Source organism: Sinocyclocheilus grahami, unplaced genomic scaffold (genome assembly GCF_001515645.1).
Source record: "Sinocyclocheilus grahami isolate Dianchi unplaced genomic scaffold, SAMN03320097.WGS_v1.1 scaffold571.1, whole genome shotgun sequence".
In the NCBI taxonomy this organism is placed as follows: Eukaryota; Metazoa; Chordata; class Actinopteri; order Cypriniformes; family Cyprinidae; genus Sinocyclocheilus; species Sinocyclocheilus grahami.
This window is the reverse complement of record NW_015505750.1, coordinates 245,067-258,284: the sequence shown is the minus strand read 5'-3', so window position 1 is coordinate 258,284 and position 13,218 is coordinate 245,067. Positions and strand designations below refer to the sequence as shown.

The window sequence follows — 13,218 nt, the reverse complement described above, 5'->3', positions numbered from 1 at the left end:
TTAGTGAGATTTAAAATCTAATCTTGTGGGCAGTTTCAATAAGCAGATGGCAGCAAGTGGGCTGGCTTCCCTTCATTCCCAGTGCGTGGATCGATCTCATTTGCTCAAAGCATCTTTACGCGTTGTTACTAGGTAACGAGCAAGCAACGCTTCGTGGGATTTGAAGTCTTTATACGTCGAGTCGCTCGCTCCAAAGCGCGTACGTCTAATTGAACACTACAAAACCCATGATGCAATGCGCAGCTGGACGTGCAATCATGTGAACGCCATATGATTCTCGAAACGCTTCCTGAATAGCGCTGCAGATGCTTTAGAAAACATTACATACTTTCATACCTTTTGTAACTAATTGGCTTCTTGTGTGTCAGAATGAAAATGCAGCTTACAATTTTGATTTCTTTGTTTGTCATCGGAGCAATGGCGGGCAAGTATTCAAAAGAAATTAATGAACAAAAGGCATCTGATAAAAACAACAATCAGGTGGAATTCAGGATTGCCAAACTAAACCAGGTTTGGGAAAAGGCGATAAGAGTAAGTAATGTGACAGATTAAAAATATACAGTATATTATAAATATACAATCATTAATTTTGGCTAATGTAATGGGATATTCTGATTGTTCTTCTCTTATTATTGTGTTTAAATCTTACTCTATAGTATTTCATGACTGCTCAGATTTTATAATATGCTTTGTTTGAACATTATAATGCTCCTCACTGTAACTGTCCATCACCATCTCCTGCTTTAGATGCAGCTTGCACCGGTGCGGCTCTCAGAACTGCACAGTGACTTGAAGATCCAGGAGAAAGATGAACTTCAGTGGAAAAAACTGAAAGCAGAAGGGTTGGATGAGGACGGAGAAAGAGAAGCCAAGCTCAGACGCAATTTTAATAGTAGGATTTGACTGTTTTGTTTGGTAGACTGAGTTTTCATGGGTTATGACATTAAGAACTCGTATTATTCTCTTTGGTGATGCATTTCCTATTGCTACTGGAAGTTGGGATGGGACATATTGAATAGAAAATGTTATTGTTTTTATGATATGTAGCAAAGTGGTAACTAAAATGACTTCAACTTTCTATAACTTTATTATAATAAATATATTTCTTTGCACAGTTATTCTAGCAAAGTATGGAATGGATGGGAAAAAAGACACCCGGGCACTGGACAGCAACAGACTGAAAGATCATGATGTTAAAGATGGAGATACATTTGATGACCCGAGGCTGGACAAGCTGTGGAACAAGGTAACTCATGGGACAGAACAACTACTGGAGTGTGAATGTGTTACTCATTTGCAGGCTTACAGACTTGTTCACTTATTACTAACTTTGCTTAAACATTCTCTTCGACCTTTGATCCTCAGGCCAAGACTTCTGGAAAGTTCTCCGACGAGGAGCTCCAGACCTTGCAGAGAGAATTCCATCACCACAAAGACAAAATCAATGAGTATAACATTGTCATGGACACTGTCAGCCGGACTGAAGGTTAGAGTTTGGTCGTGTTTAGTGCCAAGATTACATAACATAGGATCTCTAATAGCATTCGGTAACACTTCATTTTAAGGAGCAATTCTTACTATTAACTAGTTGCTAATTAGCATGCATACTACTAGCATAATGGCTGTTTATTAGTACTTATAAAGCACATATTAATGCCTTATTTTGCATGACCATATTGTAGATCCCTTAATCCTACCCCATACCTAAACTTAACAACTACCTTATTAATAAGCAGCAAGGGTTTTATTGAGGGAAAAAACCTGTTAATTAATATTGAATATGTGTTCCCTATGCTAAAGTGTTATCTAGCATTCAGTTCTAAGAAAATACTAAATCCTTAAAAGGCTATACGAGGCAGAATTTCTAATAAGCCTTTTTGCCAGTGTTGATTAACACATTTCTTCCCGAGAATTTCCAAGGTTTTTAGGTTGATTGTATGCTGTAGTGTGATGTATCATTGGAGCTAGCTAGTCCCGAAACCATAGTAGCATGGTTACACCTCAGTTGTTTGAATCACGTTGGTTTAACAATAAAGGACTCTCATTAATAATGTCACAAATGCAGGTGATGGAGTAATAAACTCTGCTAATTAATTGATTTGAGATAATAATAATTAATATTAGGTTCTTGTTGTTCACATGACGCACATTTTACTCCTGTATACTTGTGATTCATTCAGTCAGCAGCTTTCGTCATTTTTCTGAGATATTGATATAACAAACATGGCATCTAAAGACTAATTCATTAGACTTGTTCACTATTACGTCATACGTCAGGATTCCTTTACGCATTTATGCACATGCGCACTCTTCAAACACTGGCACTGATTTTTAACAGTAAATTGTATATGAATGAAATGTGTGTGTGTGTGTGTGTGTGTATATACATGTGTATATATATATTATTGTTATTATTTTTTAGCTAGAATTAAATATATAGAATGAATCTCCACATGTCATAAACTATATTTCTAACCACAGTTTGAGAACAGGTTTGCGAATGTTCATTATTACCTATGTTGTAATAACGGAACTTGTTACCATAGTTGGCTAAAGATGCTTTTGGGAAATGCACCCCAGTAGTTTAATAATGGGACTGTTTAAATTTTAACCTCCTGTGCAGATTCTCACAGTCTTTGTCTTCAACTTTCAGAACCTGATCAATAAATGTCTCTTAAACTGTTCTTTCCATAAGAGATCCATAAGAACGTAATCAGTCCTCTGGAGGGTGACATGAAGGAACATGTTCTCCATCAGAAGCATGCAGATCTGAAGCAGAGAATGAGAGGCCTTAACCAGGGCTTTGAACGACTCCGCAAGATCACCCATGAGGGTTACGGTGCTGATAGTGGTGGGGACCCTTGCTAAGGTTGAACCCGTGTTTAATAATTGAATTTCTGCATGGCTTTCTAATGCTCTCTATCTCTCATATCTTTGTCTATGGCAGAATTTAAGGAGCCACGAGTCATAGAACTTTGGGAGATGGCAAAAAGATCTAATCTCACTGAAGTCGAACTTGACTCTCTTAAAGTAAGCTTTACTTGTGTCAGAACATTCAGATTATTACTGCACAGCTACTGCTAAATATTGCATTTCAGTTTAGTTTTAATATGCACTGCCTTTTTTCCCCAAAATATTTGATTCTATTTGCTTATCTGGAGTCTTGTTTTTTCCCCCTTCTTCTCTCGTTTAGGAGGAACTTAGACACTTTGAAACAAAGGTTGAGAAGCACCAGCACTATCAGGAGCAGCTGGAACTGTCTCATCAGAAACTGAAGCATGTGGAGGCCCTGGGAGACAACGAACACACAATGAGAAACAAAGAGAAATACAATGCTCTTGCTGAGAAAGCACGAGAAATGGGATACAAGGTAGAGCTGCAAAATGGATTTTAAGAAAAAAAAAAAATTTTGGTGGTTGTACTTTGTGGATTTTTTCAGGCATATCATAAACATATTTCTTTTAGCATAGAATGTAAGGGTTATGGAGTGCGAGTCTGTAATAATTCTGTCACAATTTGTTTTTTTAGATGAAGAAACACTTGCAGGACTTGACGAATAAGATTTCCCAAAATGGACTGCAACACAATGAACTCTGAGTACCATTTTATTTGTGTTCCCATGACAGGACTACTGTTAGCTATAATCGTTCAGAGGTCGCATATGCTGTATTCTAAAATGTTATCCAACACAGATGGACCAGGCTTATAAAGGTAGGGCACATTGTACATGAATTGAACATTTTCATTGGGAAGCTAGGCTATGGGGTAAATTAATTTTAAATGGTACTGAGTAGTGATGAGTTCTTCGTTTGTTGCTCCTTTCCCGTTTTATGCTTGTACAGTAAATGGCAACAAGCATTCTATTAATTTTGGCCAAATTTGTTTGTGGCTCAATTATTTATATTTAATAATAGTTGCTAAACAAACAAATGCACACTGAAATATGTGTAGAAAAGAATTTAACATTCCTTCACAACATGAGCACACAGACATGAAAACAGCTCAAAGTTTTCAGTGTAAACTGTTAAAGCTTTCATTTCAATAATCCTCCTGTTTTTTTTTAAATACCCCAGTCCTGAGCATCCTAAGATTTAAGCTCAATAATACCCATTCATGAACAACGGTGCCACCCCTAAACAGGCTTGATTTAATATTTTAATAACAGCTAAACTTGACAGATTCAGGAAAAAGGTGTGCTTCAGTGGAACAGGCTGAAAAGGCTCAAATGCAATGGAGAAAGACCAAAAAAAAAAAAGCTAAGCGCAAGCACTTAAATAGCTGGATTTGGCAAGGCAGACCTCGAGTCAACCATTATATTGACTTAATCTCTAAATAGCATTGAATACAAAGTCCATTACCATGATTGACTGTGTTGTCCCAAGGTAGACTTGAATCAACATCCTCAGTTTAAACAGTTCCATCATTTAGACGTTTGTCACAAAAATTCTAATATAAACTACGCACTCATTCTTAAATCTTTTAATCTTCATATTGATAAAAATATGATAATCCAGCATTGTAATGAATTATCAGGAATGTCAAAATAAATAATAGGATCGCTTTTGTACACATTCTTCTCATTTCATGTTACACATATAATAAAACAAACTGCCCAAGACCTGTGTTTTTTATGACATGATGTTGAATGGTTGCTATGCTGAGCTGCCATAGAGTGATGTTGCATCAAGCATTTAAAGGATGAGCAGCACTAGTCACCGATGTATCATTTTTATTAATACTGCTGTAGTGAATATAGAAATCTCTGAAAAAAATTAGTTTCTTATGAAATGTTTAAATGTTCAAAACAAAATTGGTCACAAAAGAAAGTATATATTTACAGTCAATAGTCAAAGTTGATGCATCTAGGGTCTGCTTTCATATTTATATCCTTTCTAATTCCATGCAAATTGTAATTATGGAAAATAATACATTCATCCACAAAGTTGCACATAGATTACAATGCAGAAATACAATTAGCATATACTGTACAGCAATTCTCAACTGAAGGCCACTGTCCAACCAAATATTTGAAGGCCCTCCTATATATTTCAGTTTATATCTTGGTTGTGTGTTCTTTTTCCATGCCTCATTTTAGATTTTGAATTAGTAAAAAAAAAAATTAACATTAATATTTGACTCATACTGAGGCCCCGTAGTGGGCCCTGGACCCCAGGTTGAGAACCACTGATATACAGTGCAATCTGAGACACCTACCAAAAATTATTCTACTTTGCATTTCTATTTTTTCAGCATAATTTGAGAAAAACAAACATTGAACTGAAAAATGCATATGAATTTAATAATTTCTTAATATTTGGTGTCTTTGTTGATTAAAAAATGACAAATGGCATGGAGTTGCATGAACTCCAAAAGTTTGTGTAAAACCTGATGATCCACATTTTGTACTTAAGTGGATGCAAGAAAATGAAAAAATTGTAATGAAAAATGTGCTCATAATTCACAAGTGACCTAAAAATATGACAGCATCTTAAAATATTTTATATTAAATATATACATTTTTCTTTAAAAAATAAATAAATAAAATGCAAGAACTAGGTTTAAATTAAATTTTATGTTGTCTCAGACGTTTTGACTCTACTTTCTTATATGTTCAGGTGAGTGTTCCTCTCCTCTCCTCTTCTGTTCTAGTTCCTGTAGTCTTTCCTCTCGGCCCTGAGCATGCTGGGCTCCCACCCTCTGTGCAGTCTCCGTCGCAGTGATGTCAATGTGGGCGTATTTAGTACTGGAGTTGACCGCTGTTTACAAACAATTAAAAAACATTTATTAACAATTTATTTTTTCAAATGTGCAAGCTCTGTTAATTTGCCGCAGGGCTGGTGTGGCCATTCCTCTCGGCCCTGAGCATGCTGGGCTCCCACCCTCTGTGCAGTCTCCGTCGCAGTGATGTCAATGTGGGCGTATTTAGTACTGGAGCTGACCGCTGTTTACAAACAATTAAAAAACATTTATTAACAATTTATTTTTTCAAATGTGCAAGCTCTGTTAATTTGCCGCAGGGCTGGTGTGGCCACACCAGTTGCACTTCCCTTAAAGGGGTCCTATTATGCTCTTTTACAAAGTCTTGATTTTGTTTTGGGGGTGTTCTAGAACAGGCTCTCATACTAGTTTGTTCGAAAATAACATGCATTTTGTATGATCTCTCTTTGTTAAAATTATTCACATTTGTGTATACGTGTATACATATGTGTGTGTGTATCTGTATGACGTATATTTACTGTGTAATGTAAGTTGACTAAAGTAATATGAAGAATCACAGTAAGTACACAGTATTACAGTACAGTGCACGTTGTTGGATTACATTACAAATGCTTGAATGATTGAGGACAATATTTGGCTGCATCTTTCAACCTGCCTCAGCAATTGTGAGGTCATGATTGAGAACAAGCTCCACAATAGTGGCCTTTTTTTCATTGGAAATGTGGCTACACCCATGGTCTCTTCTACCTCTTTGTCTGCTTCCCTACTCTTTCACCTACCCTTTTAGAGAACTGGTTGATAACTGGTTAATTAACCCATCATTAGTCAAATTCAAGATTCACCTGCACAATTCATCAATTCAGAACACATTTACAAAAAAAAAGTAATAGAAATGTATGGAAAATATGCTTGACAGATTATGACAACTAGCTCAACCATTTTGCATTGAATGACGTAAGCAACGAACTAAAGCAAAACGATGTTTTGGGGGTAAGACTGAACATGAACATACAAAAGCATTCACAATTTGTTCAAAAGAATGAGAAATTGCTTTTATGATGTGCACAAATTACTATGATGTGCAGGTTGAACAAGTAATTTTGGAAATTTCAAATCTGATCTGAGAAGGTACCAAAGCGACTGAGAAAAACTCATATTTTAATCGCAACACAGCTGTACAGTCATTCCAAACCGCAAAATAGAACTATAGATACGAATAGCTTAAAATACGGTTTAAAACTTTGGGGTCAGTAAGATTTTTATTGACAGAAATTAATTTTATTCAGTAAGGATGCATCTAAACATTACATTTAAGACTTACACACTGTTACAAAATATTTTTATTTCAAATAAATCCTGTTCTTTTTTCATGTTTCCATTCATGAAAACCCCTTGGGGAAATCAGTTTTCACAAAAATATTAAGCAGCACAACAGTTTTCAACTTGATAATTATGAGAAATGATACATGAGCAGCAAATCAGCATATTAGACGGATTTCTGAAAGATCATGTGACACTGAAGTAATGGCTACTGAAAATTCAGCTTTGCCATCACATAAATAAATTACATTTTAAAATATATTAAAATAGAAAACAGCTACTTTTAATTGTAATAATATTTCACATTATTACTGTTTTTACTGCATTTGATCAAATAAATGCAGCCTTGGTGAGCATTAGAGATCATTTTTAGGTTGGAGTCATGTAGTATGTAGCACATCATGATAGTCCTATGGCATGTAATTGAAGTATCAAAAGAAAGTAGTATATACAGTCAAACCAAAATTCAACATTTCACACATTATCACAGTTTATTCGCTGTAGTTTAGAAAATGGTAATAAAATATGACAAGAACACAGAGTTAAACTGTGTCAGAACAAATTCATCTTGATAATGTCAGATAACACATAAAACATGGTCAGAATACTTTTTGGTGTGACTGTATATGAGAGGAACACAGTGTACCTCTGACAGTGTGGCTTGACTCTGGCCGATCCTGCAGATCCAACTCCATGTAGTGCAGCTGGCGTTTAGACATAGGACTGATGGGGATATTTACATAGTTAACAGAATCACCTTGAAGTTTGTCAACTGTCAGTCCAGTCTCTCCTGCAAGACCACAACACAAACCCAATTTATGCACAGTTACCAATGAAATTGCGAATAAAATGCAGCGATCAGATGGCGATGTACTGTATAAGAAGGGGCATCTCAATTACCATACTCTCCGAACTGTGGCCACCTGGATGCATCAGTCATGAATGCCATCTGCTCATAATTGCCTTTTGGATCAGCGGAGCAGGACAAAACACAAACATAAACAAGAATGAATCACAAGTAAGCCATTCAGTTAGAATCACAACACACTGAGCTTCATATATGCTCCAAATCATTAAATTCTTGATCAGCAGAAAAACAATCTGACTTGGCATATTGCACACACACACATAAGATATCCAGTGACAACAAAGCATCACAATTTCTCCTCAAGATTACTATGTTTAGCTATAACATGTCAATGCTGAGACTAGAATCACTTTATCAGTCGATACAGACACAGAGGTCTGGTTGAAAGCTTTATGTACTCAGGGATGAGAGAGGCATGAAATGACATTCATGTATTGTTACCTGACTGAAGGACAGTGTCCTCAGAGGCCTTTTTATCGTCATTATTTTTTCAAAACCAGATCAAATGTATGATGCTCACCGTCAGTTTGCTCCTCAGGACTGCTTCTCATCCCACACCTGCTCCTCTCCTCCACCTACACAAACACAAAAGTAATTTGGAAATCCCAAAGCAGTAGCAGACTTGTTTAATGCTGTATTTCTTTTCTTTAATTGGCCGAGCCAGCCATTTCTGCTTCTTCTGTACATGACAAAAATATTTCAAAGTCACCGTTGATCCAAATGTTTGTGGAAATATATGAAAACCAAACATCGTACCATATTTCTCACCCCTTCAGCTGTTGCTGTTTTTACTTCTTTAAATGAAATTTTACAACTAGCATTGACTGACTACACCAACACCCAGTACAAGCCTGAAGACATGCTTCCGGTCACAACAAGCAACTGAAATTTTACCACTATTGTAAACAAAACAAAATATTGAATGCTGTAAGCCACAGTACTGAGAGTGGTATGTTTTTCAGTGCAAAATATTGATTGCCCTGAATAGGAAAATGCTATGATTTTTTGTTTGCTGTTTGGTCAAAGCAAGCTGTTTTTATAGCTCAACCCGGAGCATGTGGCGAGATAACAGACATTTAAATTCATTCTGCAAACTGGTTGTGCCTCCCCACTGATGCATCAACATGATGGCTGAGCATGATCCGGAGACAGACGGCTGGAACAGTCTTTGGATTTGTGCTGGAACGCTGGATTCTGTGATTAGAGGAGTGCATAACGAAAAACTGATGCTCAGTCAACACTGCCCTGATCTGTTCCAAAAGTCTGTTCTGTTGGTAAAGTTTTAGTCCAAATCTAGAGAACAGTTTGTCCGCATACTTTGACAAAAGATGCATTTAGACTCAGAAATAGCCATGTAGTTATCTGGTTTAATCCAAGCACATTTGTTTGGGAGTAATACGCTTCACTGATTTGCATTATTTGCTGTGTAATTTCTTTACATCCAAGTTCACCAAGTTTCTTTTAGCATATGGAGGCTAACAGGTTATTTATAAAGCAATACCGGTTCTGTAACTGTTCCATTAATTATCTTTTAGAAATGTTAAAGAATAAATGAACAAAAGAAATGCCATTGTATTTTGGAAAAGGTGTGAACAACAAAAATATGGTAACATACACTTGTGTTCAAATGTCTGGGGTCAGTAACTTTTATTCAGCAAGTATGCATTAAACTGATCAAAAGTGGCATTTATAAATGTTACAAAAGATTTCCATTTCAAATAAATGCTGCTCTTTTGAACTTTCCATTCATGAAAGAATCCTGGAAAAAAATTATCACAGTATCCACAAAAATACTAAGTAGCACAACTGTTTTAGACATTGATAATAATAATAAGAAATGTGTTTTGAGCACAAAATCAGCATATTAGAATGATTTCTGAAGGCTCATGTGACACTGAAGACTGAAGTAATGATGCTGAAAAATCTGCTTTTCCAACACAGAAATAAATTACATTTTTAAATATATTAAAATAGAAAACAGTTATTTTAAATTGCAATAATATTTCATAATGTTTCATATTTTTGATTAAATAAATGCAGCATTAGTGGGCACATCCTTAAAAAAAACGCCAATGTGTCTATTGTCATACTACACTGATTTAAGTTTGATTCACTAAAAAGAACAGTTTGCAGTTGATTTTGTGGGGGTCTTGCAACACCTCTGAATAAGTAATACAAGAAACTCTGAAAATAACATTTTTAGTATAGCGTTTCATCCAAATCAGCTGAAAAATACAGCTCAGACACAAAGAGCAAAAAAAAAAAAAAACAATCTTGTTACCTTTCCTCCCCCACAGTCGGGACAAATGGCGAGCTGTAATTGTGATGTGGTGGAACCTTCAGGGGGCGCTGCTCCTTCACCACACCACTTGAATCTCTGTGGGACAGTTTGTTTGGGGGTGGCATCTGCAGGGACACCCTCTGGTACCAGAGCTCCACATTCAGGCCTATGTCCGTGGCTTGCAGCAGTCAAAAACTGTTCCTGATTGGATGATTGGTGTTGTAGGAGCTTGCGGGGGATGTCATAATGCTGCAGCGGTGGGTTGGGTACCTGGTACATGGTGGCCTGCATTTGAGCAGCCTCTCTGAGTGGACACACACACGGGTTGTGCTCAGGAATAAGTGGAATTGTCCGTACTGGAGTGTTGATAAGGGTGTTAGAATTTGAATTGGGGTTTTGAGGGAGACTTGTTAAGGATCCAAACTCATCAGTCTCTCCATGCCCAATATCCATACTACCAGTGTAGGAGGAGAAGCTTCCAGAATACGAAGAGTGGCTTCCGGTGGCAATACCGCTGTCTGTTGAGCTCTGGCGTCCCGTCTCTTGAAGGCCTCTAGGGTGAGGAGGCTTGGATGGTGGACGAAGCCCTCCCATCATCGCTCCATATAGACGGTCATCACTGGACGTGCTGACAGAACAGGCTGTACTCTTACATCCCGCAACCCCTAACAGGGATGATGATAATGATGGTTCGACAGGGGTGGGGTGTCTGAACAGTTCAGGCCAAATCGCCAGGCGGCTTCCCAGGCTGTTATCAGAATGGCTGGTCTCAGAGGAGGAGCTAGAGATGCTCCGATCATCTCCTGCCAAGGAGGCGCCATAATTGAAGGTGGAGGCTGACCAATTATGACAAAGAGACGATGGTATTACCAAATGATAGCACTGTACATCCATTTCAAAAAGGGAGTGAAACAAAAGCCAATTACAATTTGAGTTATATGAAGATGTTCAGTTATTTTTTGGTGGAACACAAAGGAGAATTTTTGCACCACATTTTTATAATGTGCATAAAGTCTTTTAAAGGGGACATAACACACAGTTTCTGCCAACCTCATGTTAATCTTGCGTACTTATAGAGTAGAATTGCATCCTTCATATTTTCGAAGAGTTTTATCAGATTTATAAAAGACAGATACAGCTTTACGCTTCTCTCTGAAAACAGTTGAGCTCCTGGAGGCATGCCGTGGGCGGAGCTAAAGAGTTACGAGCACTCGGCTCTGCACAGATCGATCAGTGTATGACATTAAAGTACAGTGAGAGCTAAAGAGAGCAGACGGCTCTGCATGCTTTCGAATTGCTCTCGCGGTACTTTGATGTCGAACACCGACCGATCTGCGGAGTGCCGCTTCAAGTCGAACAAACCTTTTGTGTAGCGATCGTCTGCAAGCTGTGACATCGATTTAAATAAAACAGGAACAGAAACTTTATTGACTTAAATTTAAATTTAGTTTGTTTATAAAATATTAATTACTGAAATGCCACGAACAAACAAACATACTTGCTCCGGAGAAACAAACTGCATCCACTGTTCCCTTAACGCTGGGTTCTTTGGGAAGCTGAACTAGGTTGTCTTTCCCTCACAACCAAAAACACACTACTTTGGTGACATTGTTGATTTTGTGGTCTAAAAACAAAATGACAAATCCTTTTCGATCAAGTCCTTTGCAGCACTGCCGAGGATTTCTGTAACCCGAAGCTGCATTCACACGACTTTTTGACGCTGCATGTTGCCAGATGCCAGGGGCTGGCGATGAGGCTACTAGTGGGTATTCTCAATACTGGTTGCTTTGACAGCGAATCAGGTTTCTTGCCGCTAAGTACAAACATTTTGGAGGCAAAAGACTAAATATAATCTAAATCTAAATTAAATATGTACATACAAACAAAAATTATTGAGAAACAGAGCCTACTTTCTTCCATTGCGTATGTTTATCTACGGTGCTGAGAGGAGAACGATCACATGAGCTCTACCGTCTTCTTTCCTATTGGCTGACACTCCCGAAAGTCACTCTTCATTTGCATAAAGTTGAAGGATTCTGAACTTTGTCGCGTCGCTGGACATGCCCCAGTTGCCAACGGTCGCTGTTGCTCGTGTCACCGGAAATCGCCAGCTCTAGTCTCCATTGAAATGAATGGGACTGTGTCGCTTTGTTGATGCGTGTCGCTTGTAGTGTGAATGGGGCTTAAAGCAAGTTGATGGGTTGCTCTCGCTCTGGTTGATGTGTGTGCGTGCACTTGTCTGGGAAAAGTGCCCATATAAGGAATTCCGTCTGACGTCATACAGGGCCATCCTCGAGGAAAAAAAAAACTTTCCGAAACTTATTCGAACCCTGAAGGAGCCAGGCACAGAAATACTCCGTCATACGTCCAACTATTTTTTTTAAACTTTGGCCATGTTTAGCATGAGGATCCAACTCTTTAAAGGTGTAAATGAGTCAGAATGCATGAAATAGCATTAGACCACCCCTTTAAAGCCATATGACTTGTGAGAGGAACAGACTTTTACATCTATTACTAAATGTTTTTCAAGGGGTCATATGATGCGATTTCAATTTTTCCTTTCTCTTTGGAGTGTTACAAGCTCTTGGTGCATGAAGAAGATCTGTAAAGTTGCAAAGACTAAAGTCTCAAATCCAAAGAGATATTCTTTATAAAAGTTAAGAGTCAACCACGCCTACCTAAAACGGCTCGTTCTAACACGCCCCCACATGTCTATGTCACAATGTGGCAAGATTTGTATAACGCCGCCCAAATGTTCACACAAAGAAAGAAGGCATAACTTTTATTCTCACTGTAGTATTGTTGTTGCCGCCGCCATATTGTGAAGGCGCTGTGTGTTTCGTTGTGAAAGCGAAACTACTTTGTTTGGCCTTCCAAAAGAGGACGATATCCGCTTCGTCATGCCTAGAGCTGATCCGTGCTGGTCGCTGAGGAAATACATCAACTTCGCACTGTAGATCGCCGGATCAGCTTTCACCGTGGACGAAGTGGAGTCCAGCCCAGGGTCGTCACATGTGGTTGCCGCAAGCCC

General features: G+C 38.0%; 2 protein-coding genes across 2 annotated transcripts in view; one reads left to right on the top strand and one right to left on the bottom strand.

Moving 5' to 3' along the window:
- Positions 1 to 231: 231 nt before the first annotated feature.
- On the top strand, positions 232 to 4,255 carry LOC107556528 (alpha-2-macroglobulin receptor-associated protein-like). Its single transcript, XM_016239668.1, has 8 exons — positions 232 to 531; positions 748 to 892; positions 1,116 to 1,246; positions 1,366 to 1,486; positions 2,696 to 2,851; positions 2,948 to 3,030; positions 3,194 to 3,370; positions 3,529 to 4,255. Exons 1-8 carry the CDS (start codon positions 370 to 372, stop codon positions 3,595 to 3,597), a joined length of 1,044 nt encoding a protein of 347 aa, XP_016095154.1. The 5' UTR covers positions 232 to 369; the 3' UTR covers positions 3,598 to 4,255.
- Positions 4,256 to 5,560: 1,305 nt separating this feature from the next.
- The window catches only part of LOC107556527 (protein Dok-7), a 23,586-nt gene continuing 15,928 nt past the window's right edge, over positions 5,561 to 13,218 (bottom strand). Inside the window, exons 7-11 of the mRNA XM_016239667.1 lie at positions 10,188 to 11,023; positions 8,427 to 8,481; positions 7,939 to 8,001; positions 7,685 to 7,828; positions 5,561 to 5,756 (exon numbers count right to left, since the gene is read on the bottom strand). Of these exons, the coding sequence (XP_016095153.1) occupies positions 5,596 to 5,756; positions 7,685 to 7,828; positions 7,939 to 8,001; positions 8,427 to 8,481; positions 10,188 to 11,023 (1,259 nt within the window). The 3' untranslated portion in view covers positions 5,561 to 5,595. The remainder of the gene's footprint in view (positions 5,757 to 7,684; positions 7,829 to 7,938; positions 8,002 to 8,426; positions 8,482 to 10,187; positions 11,024 to 13,218) is intronic.